This window comes from Camarhynchus parvulus, chromosome 1 (genome assembly GCF_901933205.1).
Source record: "Camarhynchus parvulus chromosome 1, STF_HiC, whole genome shotgun sequence".
In the NCBI taxonomy this organism is placed as follows: Eukaryota; Metazoa; Chordata; class Aves; order Passeriformes; family Thraupidae; genus Camarhynchus; species Camarhynchus parvulus.
Genome location: NC_044571.1, coordinates 97584102 through 97603415, shown reverse-complemented (window position 1 = coordinate 97603415; position 19314 = coordinate 97584102). Strand labels below are relative to the sequence as shown.

Genomic DNA, 19314 nt, shown 5'->3' with positions numbered 1-19314 from the left:
CTGTCCTCTTGAAGAAGTGGGCTGAGGATTTCTTCATTGATTTAGGTGGTGGAGCCCATGTACCCTTGGTCAGATGGGACAAGTTGTTTCAGCTAGTTTCTAATTATAGCTCATTTCTTTGTATTGATAAGGAAAACACTTGTTTTATATGGTATTAGAAAGGTGTAATTGTTAGTATTCACAAGAAAGATGATGTCTGAAGAGCTGACATGTTTCCTTCAGGATTTTTTTTCTTCATTCATGGAGAAAAACTGTGTTTTAAACACACTTAATGCTGGTGTAGGGTAATGATAGCTGAATTCTGCTGACATTTAATGCCTACTCTCTGATGCTTTCAGTATCTCTTTAGCTTTAAATAGCCTGCCTGTTTCGTGGTGTGGACTGTCCAGTGCCTTAATGTCATTGGGTGCCAAGCCCCATTTCTCTAGCCTGCTCAAGTACTTGCCAAAATCAGTGTCAAGTACATAAGTGCTCCTGTATGTGTGAGTTTGGCTGCTTGTGCCACTGGAGTTAAGGAAGTGTTTATCTGACAAGCTTGTCAAAAGCAGCTCAACATCTTCCAGAGTCACAACCAGGTTTTCAGCTGGATCTTTTCCTTTTCCTTCCCTCTTACTCTTCCCCCTGCCACCAAAAAAAGCCCTAAAACAAACCAAAACCAGTCCCAAATGTGCAAGTTAACTTCACAGCTTCAAAGAGCTCAAGTCAGCGGTCTGTATTCTGAAGGGTAATTGCTGTCTGTTCCATCAGTGCTTATAAGTTGAAAAAGGATTTTTTTCCTTTGGTGTTAAAATTGCCTGGCTTCTAATATTATTCAGGGTTGAAACTAATTAAAGGAATACTGTGATAAAGTATAAGAAACCCTTCAGCAAGTTCTGTTATGTTGCTTTAAAAGTGTTTGGTGCATTAAATACTGGTGTATATGTTTATGTACAATTAGTTTCCCTCTTGGATACTTTTGATAATTCTTTGCAACTAATGGTCCTTTTGACGAGCTAGTTGCTCTTGTGTGGGTTTATTTCACTATTTGAATAGGTAGAGATAAGAAACAATACGTTGTTTATATAACCTGTATCAGATAACATATTAACAAGCGCATGCACCTTTGTTTTTAATCATATTTGTACTGTGAAGATCATCACTGTTTGAATTTTCTTGGAAGTGTTTGCCCTGCTTCCTTATTTTCATGCCCAGCATACAAGTTATTATACCCATCTAGCTGAAATGAGGGATATCTTACTTGTGAGTTTTGATAACATGAGCTTTTTTTTTTTTTTTTTTTTTTTTTTAACAGTATTTTGACATCCTGGAGTGTATCTTGTGTTTTCTGTGCTATGTCAGAAAATTAATGAGCAGTGTGTGAGCTGTGCATAGGACTGCCTGTTGTAGCTCATGTGGAGAGGCTTGTTCTCAGCAGAGCAGGCTGGATCACAAGGACGAGCTTGTTGAGAAAATGGCAGCTGGGTGCTGTTTGCCTCCCCGGCTGTTGTGGCTCAGAAAAAAAAAAAAAATATAGGTTTTGTTGTGTTTTTCAACTGATTTTATCGGGCACAGGTGGTGAAATAAAAGGTGCATGACATGTTTGCTGCATATGGCCTTCTTCCGCTATTGTGAAAGTCTTGAAAGCCTACTAAATGACTTACTGATAAATTGCCTGACTTTGCCAGGCAATGGAAAGAGAGGGAGAAGGAGTAGTTGAAAGTTGAGCCCTACCTGAGGAGTCCATGGAGCCTGGAAAGCAGCTCTGGAGAGAAGATGATTTGGAAGACACAGAGCTGAACGGGAGCCAGTGATGTACCCTTGCACAAAGATGGCTAATTAGATTCTGAGCTGCATTAGGCAAGTACTGCTGGCAGGCTGTGGGAGGTGATCCTTCCCCTCTGCTCTCTGCTAGCAAGGCCACGCCTGGAGCAGTATGTCCCTTTCTGAGCCCTGTAGTGTGAGAGACATGGGCATTCCGGAGAGAGTCCAGGGAAGGGCCCCTGGATCACCTCTCCTGTAGGATAAAGCTGAGAGGGCTGGGACTGGTCAGCCTGGAGAGGGGAAGGCGCAGGGGAACACATAGACAGGATCTTCTCAGTGATGCCCAGTGACAAGACAAGATGCAGTGGGCACAATCTGAAGCACAGGCTGTTACTCTGAACATCAGGAAACACTTTTTTCTTGTGAGGGTGACTGATCACTGGCACAGGCTGCCCAGGGAGGCTCTGGTGTCTTCTTCCTCGGAGATGTGCAAAAGCCATCTGGATGGGGTCCTGGACAGCTGTAGGTCAGGGCTGTAGATTGCCCTGCTTGAGCAGGGTGGTTGGACCAGTTGCCTCCAGATGTCCCTTCCAACCTCAATCAATCTGTGATTTTGTAAACTCTCTTAATTTTTTTTTCTCTGAATAGTGCTTTTAATTAAATGAAAAATACTTTCCCATGTTAAAACCTGCTTTAAGGCGTTATCAAGTATCAACAGTTGGGACAGTAAACACCTGTTGTCAAGTCTTGTCACATCCAAAGCAGGGGAGTTTTTTTCTAATACATTTTTGTATTGTACCAACACCCAACTGTCATTCGTATACTGCTTTGTCTTTAAAAAAACAAAAAAAATACTTTTAATAAAAGCATGTTCAATGAGGAGTGATTAGGCTGGTGAAGGGTGTAGAGAATGAGTCCTGTGATGAGTGGCTGAGGGAGCTGAGCTGTTTAGTCTGGAAACTAGGAGGCTTATCACTCTCTCACAGCTACCTAAAAGTAGATTGTAGTGAGATGGGAGTCAAGAAATGGCCTTAGGTTGCAGTAGGGGACATTTAGATTGGCTGTTAGGAAAAATGTCTCTACCAAGAGGACTGTCATGCCCTGCAACAGGCTGCCCAGGAAAGGGGTTGAGTCATCATCCCTGAAGGTCTTTAAAAGGCTTAGGGACATAGTTGAGTGGTGGGTCTGGCAGCATTAGGTTTACAGTTGGACTGAATCACCTAAAGGGTCTTTTCCAACCTAAATGGTTCTGTGATTCTAAAAGGTGCCATCCCAATCTTAAGAACATGTAATGGTTTTGTGAAACACTGATGTTTCCTAAAAGAAATCATTTAGGTCAGTACCAGCCATTTATGCTAATAGCTAAGTGGGTGCCCAGTCGACCTGTGTGTGTGCCTATGTAGCTGAAATCCCTTTAGGAAGTGGAGAGCAGAAAGAAAAATAGCAAGTAACTTAATAAAATATTTATTTCATGAGGCAAAGCTTTATAACCTCCCAGATTATATTTAGTACAGGCTAGTCTGGGCTACCTGGAGAAAAGATGGGAGGGCTAATGCCTCAAGAAAAGATTTGGAGTGTTAATCCTAATGTAGAGTTTCCAAAGTAGTTAACTACTATTTCTGAGGTAGGTGCTAAATAGACATAATAGCTCTTGAGTTTGGACACTGCCATTGCAGAAGCTGCTAATTGACCTCCCCTGCTTCATGCTGCTGATTGCTGCAAAGAACCAGAGCAGCCAGCATGTCCTGCTGTTCTCTAGTAATGAGAGTTTGCTCCTTGGGTCCAGAAAGTGTAATAAAAAGCAGCACTGCTGAACCTGCCAGGGCAGAAGCATCAGCAGTAAAAAATTAGGTGCAAAGGAAAATACGGGACATTTTTGTAGATGTAAAACATCATTTAAGTCAGTGAATGGAGGTTCAGCTCCCCAGACTCGCCCTGCTGTGCATGGCAGTGCAGAGTCCTGGGCAGTACCTGTGCTAGTTAGTCACCTTTCAGGTACAGGCTTGTAGTCTCACATGGAGCTTGCATCTAGAGGGTGTTTGAACAGCTCTTGTTCTGTCTTACATTTGTCCCAAAAATACTACTCTTAAGCACTTAGGAGATGTGTTTGTGGCAAGAAGTTGTTTTAGTATTGCGAACAGAAGGTAGAGGGGGAAAACATGGCTGCTTTTGTTATTTCCTTGGGGAAATATCAGCTTCCTAATCTCTTTTTTTTTTACTCACCTTCTATGCATTCCTCCTATATGATCTTCTTGATTTAAAAGTAATAATTGCTCTAAAATATGACCTGCCTCATACTTTTGGTGAGGATCTAAAATAACAACAGCACCTTCTCTGCATTTAAAATTCTGTTCAAGATTTTTGTTTTGTCCCTTGAAGATGTGAGTACTGTTTGGTTCTTGCCTTGTGAAACACAGGCAGAGAATAGGACAAAGAAGGATGCAGTTAGCACTGTCATAGGGGCATAGAAAATACTCCAATTAAAAGCATCAATAGCTATGTCATCTCAATTTACCACTGTCCTGCAGGGATCTTTCTCTGAGCCATCATACCTCATGAAGCTGCTGCTTTCTTCCGTGTTCTAACCTCTGTGGAAGGGTCTCATCTGGCTCAGAGTTTCTTCAGCACCGGATCAAAGAGAGGGAAATGAAGTAAATCTCAGCCTTCTCAAGCCTCTTATGTATGTAAAGAATTGGAAGGAAAGTAGTGTAGTTCAGACCTAGCAGGTAGAGCTGCTCTCAGTGTACGTGAGACAAGATCCTGCCTCTGAATTAGTGGTGTTATTCACAGCACTAGCTCAGTTTTAGAAGACAACATCTGAAAATCACGTAGGGAGGCTGGCTGAGCTCTTAATTAGCCACAGAAAGGTGCACCAGAAATAGAGCGAGGCAGGACATGGTGTCTGGTGACGTAGTGCAATTCCCTGTGGTCGCCTTTGCGCCCTCCTGCAGAGGTAATGAGAAATGAGGGCCCTGACATTGACCCTGCACCGTGTTAGGGCATGGAGCAATTTGTTACATATTTGTAGATCCTGCTTTCATTTTCTTTTTCTTAGAATGAGCTGGAAATTATGTAAAGAGGTCTGACAATACGATGGTTGGTGGTAAGCACTGTTATATCATTAAGCAATCATTCTCTTCTCCTCTTCGTCCCACCATTTTGCAAATATGTCTAATAGCAACAGAGAAAGGAACTTCCAATTCTGTTGAAGTGTTTGTTTTTTTTTTTTTCTTAAATGTGTAGGTTGGTAGGGTCATTTTGTGGAGATTACTGCAGTTACTGTGGTGAAAATTTGCAGTTATCCAATTAATTTGCACTCCTTCAATGTGCTAGATCTGTTGCTACAGAAATACGACGGGAATATTTTGCAGGAGTACTTTTTTCATCCTTGCAAGGACTGTTTCTCTGTATTCAAAGTAAAACCTCTGTCTTTCTGGTTCTGTGTTAACAAATTCATGGAAAAATGTGTGATTTTAGTATAGGCAGAATTTATGTCAAGTCATGAATTTGTCCATTTTAAGAAATGCCTTTCAGCTGAAAGAGTTCTAAAATCAGAAGTCAGTCTTTCCCTTTATCAGGCCAATCACCAATTACTTATTCTGAATGCTGTAGAGTTTCTCCAGAAACATTTTCATTCACCCTCATGGGCTGTTTGTTGAGTCTTCAGTAGTGTATACTTGCTACCTTAGCAATTCTGCAGGGGCTAAATGGGTGTCTAGAAGAGAGCAGCATTTCAGATCCTAGGGGATCATTTTGTTTTCCTCTAATGACAGGGAGTATTTCCCCTAATACCAAAGAGTATCTCATACCAGAGGAGCAGTTGTTGGTTATCCATGTGATGCCAAATGCTATTACAGATTTCAAATTACTAAATGACACTTAGCTGGAATTTGAAAGGTACTAACCAGTTTACTCATTGAATATATATTTACAAGACTGTTGTAATTTTGCTCCCATGGGAGTGAACCAAAAAAGGACAAAAAGGACAGCTTTTTCTAGCTGTAGCAAAAAAATGAAAATTAGGATTGCCCCCCTCCTGGTGATCAGAATGAAGATGAGTGCAAGAAGGACCAAGGGAACAATTTATTCCAGCTTTGAATTTTACTTCCATTTATAGCTTGATATTGTAAAACATTGCTTCTGTTTCCATGAAATTGAAGTTATCTGATCTTTTAATTTTTTTTTTTTTTTAAAGATTGCTCTTACTCAGCACCACCTAGTGGAATGACTGCTATTGTCATTTAGAAAGCAACTGGTCTCCATGAACCACATAGAAAACTAGAGTAAAATTCACACAGTCCTTACAGTGTGAATAATGCATCTAAAGCATGTTTGTGACTAATTAGGTAAGAATCAGAAAGATTACCAGTGCTTTAGTTGAAAGGGAGGTGAGTGAAGGAAAGAAAGTTTAAGTGTGGGTAGTGGTGCCTGTTATCTCCTGTGTTCCTTTAATCCATTAAGCTCCAGCCTGCTTTTCTGCCTTAATGATGTGGTGCCATCCAGACTGTAGCTTCTCTAAGGAAAGATTTTGCAATACTGTTTCTTTGTTCAATATCATACGGCACAAGCCCCACAGCCTCATTTGTCACTCTGATACACGTGATAAATACAAGTTGATGTTAACAGTGAGCTCTGAAGTCCGCACGCAAGAAAAATGCTCTGGGGTCTTTCTAGTTTAAATTGCAGGCAAAGAATTCAGTGTTTGCCTCTTTGAAAAGGCACGATTTTCTGTAAAACAAAAAATAATCCCTTGGAAAAACCTCTCTATTGAGTGCCTCTATGCACTCTATATAATTGTCAGGTCCTCCAGGCAGCAGTCTTAGGACTTGGAAAAGCAAAGAGGTCTGTGGCTCAGGTCTTTGGAGGTGCATGTTTCTTTTCCTAGCTATAGAAAGGAAGGGCTGAATCTCCCAAAAATTAATGTTTCTAGCAGAATGGATGATTTTCCTCAGAAACACCTGACTACATCACCAGTATCTTACTTCACTCTCTTAAAGCCCTTAAGCTATAGTTGCAAATGAAGAGACAGCAAAAGGGGAGATCCTGAATCTCTGGGCAAAGAATCTGACAGAAGTTGCAGATGTGTGGGTGAAAGCAGACAGGCAGCACACTCTCTGGGCAAGCACTAGAAGCAAAACCTGTCTCCAGTACAAGGAGCAGCAAACGAGAGGCAGCTGAAGGAAAGGAAGAGCAAAGTTGCATTGTAGCAAATGCACCAAGCTGTAACATCTCCCCCTTTAAGCTTCCTTGCATTTCATCATTTCATCACTTTAGGGTCTGTTGTTTTTGTTCAATTCACATGTTTCAGACAATGAAAATAAGTGGGTCGGTTCTATTCTGTAAATTTATATGCATTAGCACAATAACATTGTGCTGAGGTTTCCAAAAGAGCTGTTCTTAAATAATTCATTGAAGCATTTCACTTCATTTTTCCAAAATCTAAATGTGCAGACTAGTTTTTCTTGTTTTGTTTTTTTTTTTTTGCTTGTTCCCCCCCCCCCGCCCCAGGTTTTAGGGAACATATTTTAGTATCATCATTCCCTTTTCTGTCATCATTTCCTATGTTTTAAATGTTATACAGCAGAGTATAATTTCTTTGCCGGCTTCCTCACAATATTGTGTTGCAATGCAACCTCTCCAGGCTTTTTTTTTTTCAGATGAAGAAAATAAAGGTTTAGGGATTTTCCCTTTGTACATTTTAAGTTTGAGACAATCCTGATTGAAGTGTAGATATACATCTGATTGAGCATGTGCAGTCCTGTTTGGAAATCCACTTGGCTCCCATTCACTCTGGCAGGAAGCATGGGTCCAAAAAGATCACAACATTCACTTAACAAATTTAGTGATAGGAATTCTGTTTTGTTATAGGTTTGAGGATGGGAATTCAAGAAAACACTTAAAATTGTTTCCTCTCTTCTGTTTCTCCTCTAGCTCTGGGATTGTACACAGTAAATGCAATATATGGAGACACTATTACTATGCCTTGTCCTCTAGAAGTACCAGATGGTCTTATGTTTGGAAAATGGAAATATGTAAGTATATCTTATCTTTATATTTATTAGAGCTGTTATAAGATGATGTGTATTTTGTGTGTGTGTGTGTGAGAGATTTTAAGATTCCAAATGATAGGATTTCTGCCTCATATACAAAGCCATTTATTCCTGTGTTTGTGAGACTGCAAGATTCCAAGCGGTATAATTTCTGCCAAGTGTAGATTAGAGGTTTGAGGAATTAATCTCATTGTTCAAGAGAAATAATTATTCAGGAGCTCTCTGCCAACCTGTATTAGAGATCTGGCATGTTATGCCATGGTGTCTTGCTCACTTGACAGAGCCATTGCTGTACATTTGAACACTTTTGAAGTCGGCTGCCTGGAGCAGAGCATGCTCCAGCCCTGGGAAAAAGCACTGTCCCCATCTTTGGTTGATCTGACAGTCACTGGGATCTGTTTCAGGCTTTGTTGTGCCCAATGCACAGCAGAGAAGAGAGCAGAGCTGACCTTGGGAGCACTGCTGGTGGTTTCACTGCTGTTTCTGGCAGGGAACAGGGGCAGAAAGATGTGTGCTCTCTAGGTGTGCTGGTCAGCCTGCAGTAGGAGCACCGCAGGATGAATTTCTCCTGTATATGAACACTATCCCAGGTCACAAGGAGGATCACCGTATCAAAGTAAAGGAAATCTGGTAGCATATCTGGATAAAAATGCTGGGATACCAAACCCCTTTTTCTTTTCAAACTCTATTGAGACAAATGGTTTTCCTGCCTCTGTGAAGTTCATCTAAATTTCCTCTTCTCAAATGAAATGTACATGCAATAATAGATAATTTCTAGTGGATTTAAAATTATATAATTCTCTCTCTTTTTGCAAATGGCATCCACCAGCCTATTTTTTTACAGGAGAATGATCTGCCAGTGTTGAGGGGTGTCCTATTCTCCCCTAGCTCCTTCCTTTTTATCTTCAGGTTTGCAGCTTTTGTAGCCCACATCCACTCAATTTTTTTCCTGCAAACACTTTTCAGGAAATTAAGTCAAAAGTTTGGGGAGAATGTTTCCTCAAAAAGGGACAGTAAAACTGTTGCACGTAAGCATTCAGAAGATGGAGTGCCTACATTTTTCAGTATCTTTTTCAGTCTGCTGACTTTTTTAGGGAAGACACAAGTCCGTCTCTCTGAAGGTGCAAGGATATTCTGAAAAAATGAAACACTTTATCTCTTTCCATTGCATTTGGATTGTCTGTGTTGGTCAAGTACCAAACAGCAAGTGGAGATGTTGCAGCTTCTTCTAAATGGAAAGGGACATGAAACCTAACATACAAAGAAGCCTATCTAAGTTGCTGTTGTATGAAATTAACAGCCCACACAACCAAGGGAAAGTGGTACCTTTTCTCCCAGGGCAGCTCACAGCATGGCAACAGAGAGGGTTGGATTAGGTTTTTTCATCAGGTAATTATTTCACTGGAAGAAGGATGAACTCTGTTTTCTTCTCTACTCCCTTGTGAGGAGCAATTTGGGTTCTTGATAAGAACCTGGAGGCACTGGGAGACTTGCACATGGCAGTTGCTGCTCACTTCAATGTCTGTCTGTGTGTGCTTGCAGCTGGGTGGGCTGCAGGAATTAGGAGCTCATTTGCACTTGATAGCCAGCTTCTTGTCAGGAGTACCAAGTCAAGACAGTGTTTTCTGTGTGACAAACATTAGACAAATCCAAGAGTTAAAAGTAGGAGAGGGAGAAAGACTGTAAGGGAATTTAAACTTCACAAGCAGCTGATGCCTCCTGCTCCCTGCCCAGCTCTGACTCCACTCATCTTGTCACAGCATCATCATTTTTTGTGGACTCTGCAGTCCAGCTGAGGTGTTGTGCTGGGAACACTACTAACAGCAGTGCTGCAAGGTATAAGGGATAAAAGAGAATTAAAACCTTCTCCAGCACCCAGCACAATACTGAACATAAAGATAGAATCAGTGTTTCACCTCTCTTTAAATAAAAGCAGACACTGTCTGTCCCTGCTCTGTGCATGTGTTTGTGTAAGGAGGAAGGAATCAAATCCTGCAGAACTGCACGTCTAACTTTGTCCTTCATAAAAATTATATTTTTTTAATATGAGGGATTTGTGCAAGGCTATCAAATTTGTATTCCTTCTTGGGAAGGCATCTGCATAAGAAGGATGTCTAGAAAACAATACTTTGCAATTAGCAATATTTGATTGTATGTATATTCCCATCTACAAGCTCTTGGGTCCTTTAAAGACAAAGGGGGAAAAAAAAGCTAAGAACTAATTTAGAATAAAATAGCCAGTTATGCCTGACTAAATCCTGCATTTGAAATGGAGTCTAAGTATCCCACATAAACAGTGGGAATATGTGAAACAATGAAAAAAAGGAAATTGGAGCTGTTGAGACTAGCTCGCACATGCTTCTGTTTCAAATATTTTTCCATACAGACAAGTTTTTGGCAAGTGCTGCCAAAAACACCAGCTTTTATCAGAAAAAGCCCTTTGCTATGCTGAGATTGAGCCAAAGGATTAAAATAATTTCTACTGGTGATATTCTCAATGTGTACTGTGGCAATCTTAAACTAGCTCTTATAACACTGAATTTCTTCTCTGTACAGCCGAAATTCATCAGGAAAAAAAAAGCCATCTGATAGTTTGCAGATATTTTTTTAATTTTAGGTTTGTACCAATTGCAAACTTTCAGGAACTTTTAAATGAGTGTTTTATGCAAAATAGAGGTGTTTATCCTTTTATTATAGGAAATGCCAAATGGATCTCCAGTATTTATTGCCTTCAGATCATCAACAAAAAAAAATGTACAGTATGATGATGTACCAGACTACAAGGACAGGTTGAGTCTCTCAGAAAACTATACATTATCCATCAAGAATGCAAGAATCAGTGATGAAAAGAGATTTGTATGTATGCTAGTTACAGAAGATGATGTTTCCGAAGAGCCGACGATAGTCAAAGTTTTCAGTAAGTAAATCTAGTTGTTACTACCATTAACATTCATCAGCATCTGAATCATAAATTACAGAAACTTTTGTTTAAGGCAGGATTAAAGCCAAGAAAGTAAGTTTGGATCAGTAAATTACTAAGACTAGCAAATTTCTGCAGCTTTCAAAAATGTAATCTACTGGTGGCATTTATGTAACAGGACTGCCTGCACTTGCAGTTTATTCATGATAAGTGCTGGCTCAAAGAGAATTTTAGGCTTTGATAATGACTCACTTATGTGATGTCATTTGGCCTTGGAAATGAAAAATGTAAAATTAGCATTGATTATTTTCCATTTGTTCTCTGAGCAAATTTTTCTGCAGGAGGGAGGCATTAACCGTGTGCAGTCTGTAGGATTATTTCAGGGGGGAGGTTTGAAGTGGCTCTGAGCAGCTACTGTGCAACAGCACATACTGTGAGGGAGAGAGCAAGAGGCTGGAAAGTGATCCACCAGCTTCAAATGCTTGTTTTATCCCCTGCTGGATGGTAGGAAAGAAAGTACCAGTCTGCTGTTCTCTCCTAGAGCACAGCAAGGTCCATTAGTGTTTGCTCTCACCACAGCTCGGTGGCAAGGCTGCTCTGCACTGCAAACCCCAGCCCTGTGAGGCACAGCCCAGCTCAGAGCTCACACAAGCCTGGTCCCTTCCTGGTGCTGATTCAGAGCAGGAGTGTAATCCATCAAACCCTTAGCCAGCCTAGGGGGGGATCCATTGTGGCTTTTTAGAGACACAGGACTGTGGCTGCAGGGTCTCTTCCTTAGCTTCATGTTTTTATATGGCTTTTGGCCTTTGTTGCCCTTCAGGCACAGATTTATACAGTCAGAGTAAGTCTGTTGTGGGAACATGCTGACTGCAGGTATGGGCAGTTTCAAAGAGATCACACTGAGCTTGAAGAACACAAATTCATATTTTGGAAGGGCAGCCTGTTGCTTTTCTCAGGTAGAAGGTGCCTGGGAGTCCTCAATGATATCTATGCTGTCAGTCACATAAATGAGTTCTAAGCAAGATTAGGAGCCAATAGTAATTCCCTCGTTTCACTTTCAATTTGACTGCAAGAACAATTGAATTAATGACAACAGGGAGGAGTGCGCTCTGAGCACGCATAGTAAACACAGTGCTTCAAAGGAAATGATAAAGAATTATCATGTTTACTTATTGCACAGTAGTAAATATGTAGATGAGGCAGTGGTATATGGTAAAATGAAACACTAACTGCTTGAATTACTGTGTACTCTACTAAGCATTAACACAATGCTAACTCAGCCATGGAGCACAGCTTGTCTGGTTTATTCTGTGCATTAATTCTAATAGAGAAAGCTTCTATTTACTAAGGAAGATAAGAAGGGAGGATGCCACACATGTAATATGGCCAACTTAGCACTGCAAGAAAAATTATTTTTGTGTTTCTTTGCTTTACATTCACAACTTCATTTACAGTTCTCTTAACTTTTCTTTGCATTTAATTTTCTTGAGTATGGTTTTTAAGTCTCATTTTTAGTTGCTCACCTGCTCGCTTTAATTGCAGAAGAATTAAGTGTAGCTGGCAAGCTTCATTTATTTAATGAGGGGAGTTTCTAACTCATGGAGCCACACGTACAGAGCTATACTGCTGCAGTGTGACCCTCATAAACCAGAATCTCATGCTCCTGAAACTCAGCTGCATCCCAGAAGCCATGACTGATTCTGGGTTTTGCTGGAGCTTGTTGTGTCCTCAGCTGTGCTAGCTGATTATCTCAGGACTGAGGAGCTGAAATGGCTCGCTGTGCAGATACCACCTACTAGTCTCTCTCACTGACTACTCAAACAAGCACTACCAGCTTTCCAGATGGATCCTGTCAGCAACTTTTTTGTGGAATTAAACAGCCAGTTTCCAAAGCAGGACAGCCCAGCAGACAGGAGCTGCTGTCCTGCTGCACTGGCGCTTGGCTTTTGTAGGCAGTGAACTCTTTTTTCCCTTTATTATAAGGCCTATATAGAGTTGCAAAGTACTCTGGCAAGCTCTTAAGCTGAGAGATAAGCAGTGTGCTGAAGTTGCAAACCCACCAAAGTGAGGTTTGCTGCCAAGTTTAAATTTTTTTCCTCGCTTCAGACGCTGAGCTGGTAAATGCCAAGCGAGTGTTTTACAGTGAATTACCTTGGTGCACGTGCAGTGGCTGCGGGGATCTGGCAGCAGCGTTTCCTCTCCGAGGCTGCTCACAGAGAGCAGGTGGCAGCCTCTCAACTGGAACACCTGCTCTGTCGCAGGGCACTCAAAATGGGGAGAGCCCCACTCAGCAGCTGCAGAGCAGGGAGGCCTCCCTTCCTCTCACAGGATCACTGCAGGGCAGGGGCATCCAACACCAAAACCAGGGTCTTCTCTAACCCATCCTGGGGGAGATGAGAGGCAAAAGGAAGCAAGGCTGAGGTGGGGGAAGATGTCATGGCTTGATCAGCTGGTGACTGGGACAGGCAGGCAACTACCCCTGTTTATGGGACTCAAAAATCTGCCCCAGAAGGCCTGTGAATGGTTTTGTAAAACCACGTTTTCTTGAATTGATGTGAAAATAATTTTTCTTTGATAGGTTCATATATGGAAAAGATCCACCTTTTTCCTTTAAAGCTAACAAAAGAGAAATAAACACTGTATATCTCCTAAAAATAAAAATAAAAATCTTTATTAGTCCTTGCAAGAAAATATGACAGTCTTAGTGTATAGCTTTGGCTGTGTCTTTTGTTTGGGTTTGTTTTTTGCCACAAGCAAAGTTATTTGAAAGATGTCAGATGAAGAGCTTCTTTTATTCACTTTCATTTCCCTTTTGATCTGATTTTGTTCCATCCTGGGGTGGTCATTCAAGTTAAGAGTATTTTGTGCATTTGCACGTAAACACGCACACAAGTAAAATGGATTATTGGGAAAACACACAGGCTTGCTACCTCTGTGACAAAGGAGCAGGGCATCTGTGTATCAGTACCTTCAGGAGTGTGTGTAGAGACTTTGGCAAGACAGTGGTGAAGTTCACTTAGGGCTGGAATTACCAACATACATGCAGTATTTGATAGGAAGCTTGATTTGGGGAAAGGGTGCTATACACTGGCATGGTTAAGAATGTTTCAGTCTGTAAAAGTATGCTTGTTTAAGCAGTACAGATAGGGTGTAAAACATTTCCTTGACTGTATAGACATTGATTTATTTTTTTCCCTTCACTCTTCCCCTCTTCTTTTAAAATTGTGGGGAAAACTGTCTCTTTTGGAGATAAAAATTTGCATTCCGGGCTTCAGGCCAAACTGTTTTAACAGACAAGTTATATGGTCCCTAGAAGGTAGTCTTTTATGATGGAAACACTGATAGATTCTACACTTTGGCAAGCTAAGAGATCCGTCTACCATAATAAAAGTAAGTAAGAAGACTGACTGGCACTGGAAAAAAGTTTATTTTTTGTAAGAGAGTCATAACTAACACAGAATCAGTTAAAATAATTACACTTTTCTCTATCATCTGAATTTCTTAAATGTAATAATCCCACTTAGGAAAAATAAACATTAGAAGAATGATTAGGTTGAATTTGTTCCTTTATAATGTTGACAGCTCAGCTACAGTAATATCTGCAGGAAAGCTGCTTTTTTGTTACTACAGTTTCTGTGCTACTGGCTCCTTCTCCAGCATGTGTGTCCTATAAATCAATAGATCAGATCAGGTTCTCTCCTCCTGGGTGGTGAACTAGTCTGTCTGGCTAAAAGATGTATTGTCAGAGTACATGGAATTCATTATGGAAGGTGTGAAACATTTAAAGCGAGAGTTTGCTCTTGTTCTTTTTGCTAATATTGAAATAGAAATACCTCACCCTTTCTCTTTTAATGGGGAAATGTAGGTAAGACTGTATCAGGCTAGACTATTCTGTTTCATTTCAAAAGTCCACATATTTTTTGTATTTTTTTGTTTTTCAAACAGCTGTTTGTGCTCCCTTCACCAGTACTTTTATCCTATTTATGTTTTAGAACAACCCTCTCAACCAGAAATCTTACATCAAGCAAACCTCTTAGAAACAGAGAAGCTACAAATGGTAAGAGCAGCATTCTCCCTCACAGTTGTGTTCCCAACAGCTGCCTGAAGTCCCTTTACAGTCCAGACAGAGGTGATGGCTCAGAGGGGTGAATGAACACCTGTCTGTGAGTCTACAGCTGAGCACAGAGCAGTTCCTTGCCACTACTCTATTTATTCCTGCCTGATCTGCAAACAAGGGCCACCCTGATCTTAGACCCACCGCCCTCTTCCAAATCATGCCTCACTGATTCGATGTGCCTCATTTAAGAAAAGCAGTTGAGACCAAGCATTTGAACTTCCTAGAACTTTTGACCCCAAATGGTGTAAGTAAAAGTAGAATTATTTCAAAGCCTTGTGGAGAAAGGAAGTGGCTAATTGCTGTCTGTTTTGCAGCTCGGAGAATGCGTTTCAAGGGACAGCTATCCCGAGGGCAACGTCACGTGGTACAAAAACGGGAGAGTTCTGCAGCCCGTGGATGGTGGTATGTTCTGGGAATGGCCAATGTCCCTGGATCCACACAGGGGTGTATGCATGAAATGTTTATAAGGGTTGCTCTGCCTTATTCTAATGTATTCTTCCTTTGAGAAAAGCTGCTCATATGGAAAGATACAGCTGGAGGGAGATGTTCGGGCCTTTCAGAGTAGCCAAGCTACACCACATAATCTTTCTCTTTTAGTTCCAGTTTTAAATACTCATCATGGGGAGCAAAATTGCCTTTATTAATGATATTCCCCGGCTATTTTTGAGCCGATGTAACTAATAGAAACCTGTGTCTAATTTCTAACTTCTTATAAGATATTAACTGTCTCATTTTCATACCTGTCCAATATTGTGTTTTGGACCACACAGACCATCATCTTGTACAACTAATTATTTTCCAGGATATGTAAGAACAGCTATTTTTTTTTCCTTCTTTTCACCTTTGACAGACCAATAAGACTACAATATTTTTTCTTCCTTATAAATTAGAGAATAATTAAAAATTAAATTTGATCCTAATTTTTGTTTGCCATCATTTTTGAGGCTTTCTTTCTGTCTTACAAATTAGACTGATTTGTATTAAAAACCCCACCATTTTGCAACTAGTGTTTTGTTTGGATTTGATTTTAAATATTAGGTAGGTTAGGAGTATGTTGTTGAAATGTTCCTGGTATACTTCAGTGGCAGTACTAGAGGAAAAGTGTTCAATCTCTTGGGTAACATGTATGTTTGCAGCCTGATCTCAAATGCAGAACAAGCAGCAACATACAGGAAAAAGGTTTCAAATTCTGTGTGTGTGACACTGAAACATTATTTTCTTTTCAGTTGTGGTCATAAATTTGCAAAAGATGGTGGACAGAACAACCGGACTCTTCACCATGACATCGTCTCTTCAGTACATGCCAACAAAGGAAGATGTAAATGCCAAGTTCGCTTGCATTGTGACTTACTATGGACCTTCTGGCCAGAAAACAATACAATCTGAACCAGTTGTCTTTGATGTTCACTGTAAGTTATCAAAAAGCATCTTTTGCTGTACAAAGTCTACCCCCAGGGCAGGGGAAAGCAAAATCAGAAACAGTTTTCAAAATTAGAGAGTGCTTGGCTATTGAAATGGTTTCTTCAAAACTGATTTGCATCAAGAAGGTCTGAGTACATTGCCAAGGTAATTTTTATTATCTTCAGATATACCTGAGATTTCATTTTTCCTAGCAATGGAGTAATGAATATCAAGATTTCATTGAAAAGAGAAAAGCGATGGCCATAAAAAGCTACAGTGAAATAGGCTTTTGAGAATTTTAAGAGAAGTTATAGTGGTTGATAAAAGTGATCCTGTGCCCCCTGAAATATGCAGTAAATACACAATACAATTTTTAGTAAACTCAAATATTTTTCATCTTTTCAGAGTCAGCACCAAACAGTTAATGATGGCTGTCTACCTTTCACAAAATGCTTCTCTACAGCTGTAAGATGCTGTGTTTTACATTTAAAATGTATAATTTGAATATTGGTAGTCTTTTAAGTAAAGAATTTGTGCAAATAATTGCTTCTAACTGGACTGAATTCTAAAGCAGCTTCCTTACTGTGTTACTGACGGATGTGGAAATCATAATGTTCCTTTGAATAAACAAAACAGGCTGTTGGCAAGGAAAGATCAGAGGAGGTGGCAGCACTTAGAGACCAGGGGAAGAGACATTTCAAAGTCGTATAAAATGACACTTCTGAAGGACTGCAGACGGCAGCAGGTCACAGCAGGATGTAGAGGAACAGGAGACAGTCAATATGTCCAGTCAAGTATTACCTCTCTGCACACTTCTAGTACCTCATCTTATAAAAGATGAGTCCCTGTTTTGGGAATGATAGGGTCTAAATACAGTCCACCATCTATGTCATAGCAATGTGCTGTATGACAGCTGTGTAATCCAGCTGCAAAGAAAGACAATAAGGCACTCAATTTCTCCAAGTATTGTGGGTGCAGCGCTGCCTTGAAAACAAAAGCCATGGGCTGGAAGTGCCATGTGTGTTCTGCCTAGACAATGGCTGCTTTTCCTCTACAGGTAAAGTTTGTCAAGCCGCAGGGTAGGGGATCTGTTTTCACCTTGATCAAAAACCAAACCTTGGAGCAGCTGGTCTTTGGTTTCATCTGAAGACAGAGCTGTCTTTTTACCAGCTCTTTCTCCAGAGTAATAGCCAACACAACTAAAGGAGAAGGAAACCTCTGGGACAGCTGTCACCCATGGGAATACCATAGGCATTTCAACCTGCTAACGGCTATCCCATCAATTTAAAGCTAGAGACATTTCTTATTTTTTTGGTTTTGCTTTATAAAGCTGGGTACCAAATTTCACTTGTTTTTTCTGTCGTTTGTGGAGCCCCATGACCATGAATAACTCCTGTTGTGCGTGGCAGATGTTCCCAGGAAAGACCAGAAAGCATTTGTTGCTATTACTTGCCAAAAGATGCTGTGCTGTCCTCATTTCCCCTCTGCTTTCATGCACTGGGGCCACTTCACCTGTTGAGGGTAAGGCTGTTCCAGATTTCTGTGGTGTGTGGACTACATGCACTTGCAAGAAAGAACTAGCCAATATGAAGGGAAAAAAAAATGCCTGTGTGGCTCGAGGATGGTCACTGGCCACACATAGTGTGCCCTCTGTATAAAGATTTAATGTTTGATAAACTAGCTCTTCTAGTCCTGGCCTAGTAACACACAATTTAATTAATTCCAGCAGTGTGTTGCTAATTAGCAAATACTGGGAGACAGGCACATTCTTCAGTACTGGAGAGGCCTCAGGTATGAACTTTGGCTTTGAAGTGTGGAGTTACAGAGTTTTCTTTCTGAGTATTCTCATCTGCTGTAACTTCACTTCCTTACTCTGCATAAATGCATCTCCAGATTAATTTGTGAAATTCTTCATTAATAGATGTCCAAGCTTCAAGAGATGGATTTCATGACTGCTGTTAGTTGATGATAATGACCCATCTGATCTGGTTTTGCCTTTTTAGTTTAGTTCAGTGTTCCTAATTAGTTCCTCAATAATTGTGATTTTTTTTAATGAGTCAAATATAATGCAGATTTAAAAAATGGAAGACTCAACTCTTAAGACATGGAGGTCTTTCAGCCTTTTTTTATTTTAGATTGACTGTCAAAACTGATATTTTGGATCCCTAAAGCAATAGAACCAAATCATAAAGACCTGCTGCTCATTCTTTGAAACTTACCCATTTCTCCTAAAGAAATGGGGAGAGCATGATTAAAATTATGCCTTCAGAAGATTTTTTTAAAAGATATATCTATTCAGTCAGGATCTAAGAAATGTTTTATTGTTTGTTTTAGGTTTTTACTTTATCTTTTGCATAGAGTTAATGCAGTCTTTAGTACTCAAGTGATAATAACTAGTTCATATCCTGGAAGGAGCCAGCCACTGGAACCTTGTATGAGAAAAGAGTGAATTAGCTCTTGCTGTGTTGGATGTTACTTGGATTAGGATTTAGCTCAGCTAGCAGCAGTTACATGCTTGCTTTTGCAGCTGTAAGCAAAGAAGCTTCTGAAAGCAAGGAGTACTGGGAGAGGAGTCTTGGAGCTGGACACTTAGATATTATCTCAGATATTTAATCATCTAGGCTCCAGTTATGTAGGGTTCTGCTCAGCATTAATCAGTGTAAAAAGATAATGTTTGTCAGGCAGGCTTCCCAGTCATGCCCTGCTGTTAGGTGTCTGTTTTGTTATGGATAAACTGCTTTACATAACAGATTAGAGTCAAGGACACTGCACACTCTGGCTGCTTCCAGCGTTGGTGTTTTCTTTGAAATGGTGCAGTGGCTGGGGCAGCCCTGGGATAGCAGCATTCATGTACTAAATGGCTGCCTTTTGGTGCTGGCTCCTGGAATTTTGCTGTTGTAGAAAGCAGAATCTCAGATTTGCAAAAGCACCCAGTAAGATGGACCAAGTCAGGCATGTGTGCCATTGAGAGGCAAGAGGTGCCTTCACCAGGCTGCTCCTGTTTCTTAGTGAAAGCAGGGGAGTACATTATTCATACCAAACACCACTCTGCATGGCACTGGACACCATCTTCCTGTTCTCAGGCT

The 19314-nt window shown here is 40.5% G+C and overlaps 1 protein-coding gene across 1 annotated transcript in view; it reads left to right on the top strand.

Moving 5' to 3' along the window:
* Window positions 1-19314, top strand: part of ALCAM (activated leukocyte cell adhesion molecule) — a 113768-nt gene that overhangs the window by 71425 nt on the left and 23029 nt on the right. Inside the window, exons 2-6 of the mRNA XM_030952741.1 lie at window positions 7672-7772; window positions 10488-10707; window positions 14703-14767; window positions 15142-15229; window positions 16054-16236. Of these exons, the coding sequence (XP_030808601.1) occupies window positions 7719-7772; window positions 10488-10707; window positions 14703-14767; window positions 15142-15229; window positions 16054-16236 (610 nt within the window). The 5' untranslated portion in view covers window positions 7672-7718. The remainder of the gene's footprint in view (window positions 1-7671; window positions 7773-10487; window positions 10708-14702; window positions 14768-15141; window positions 15230-16053; window positions 16237-19314) is intronic.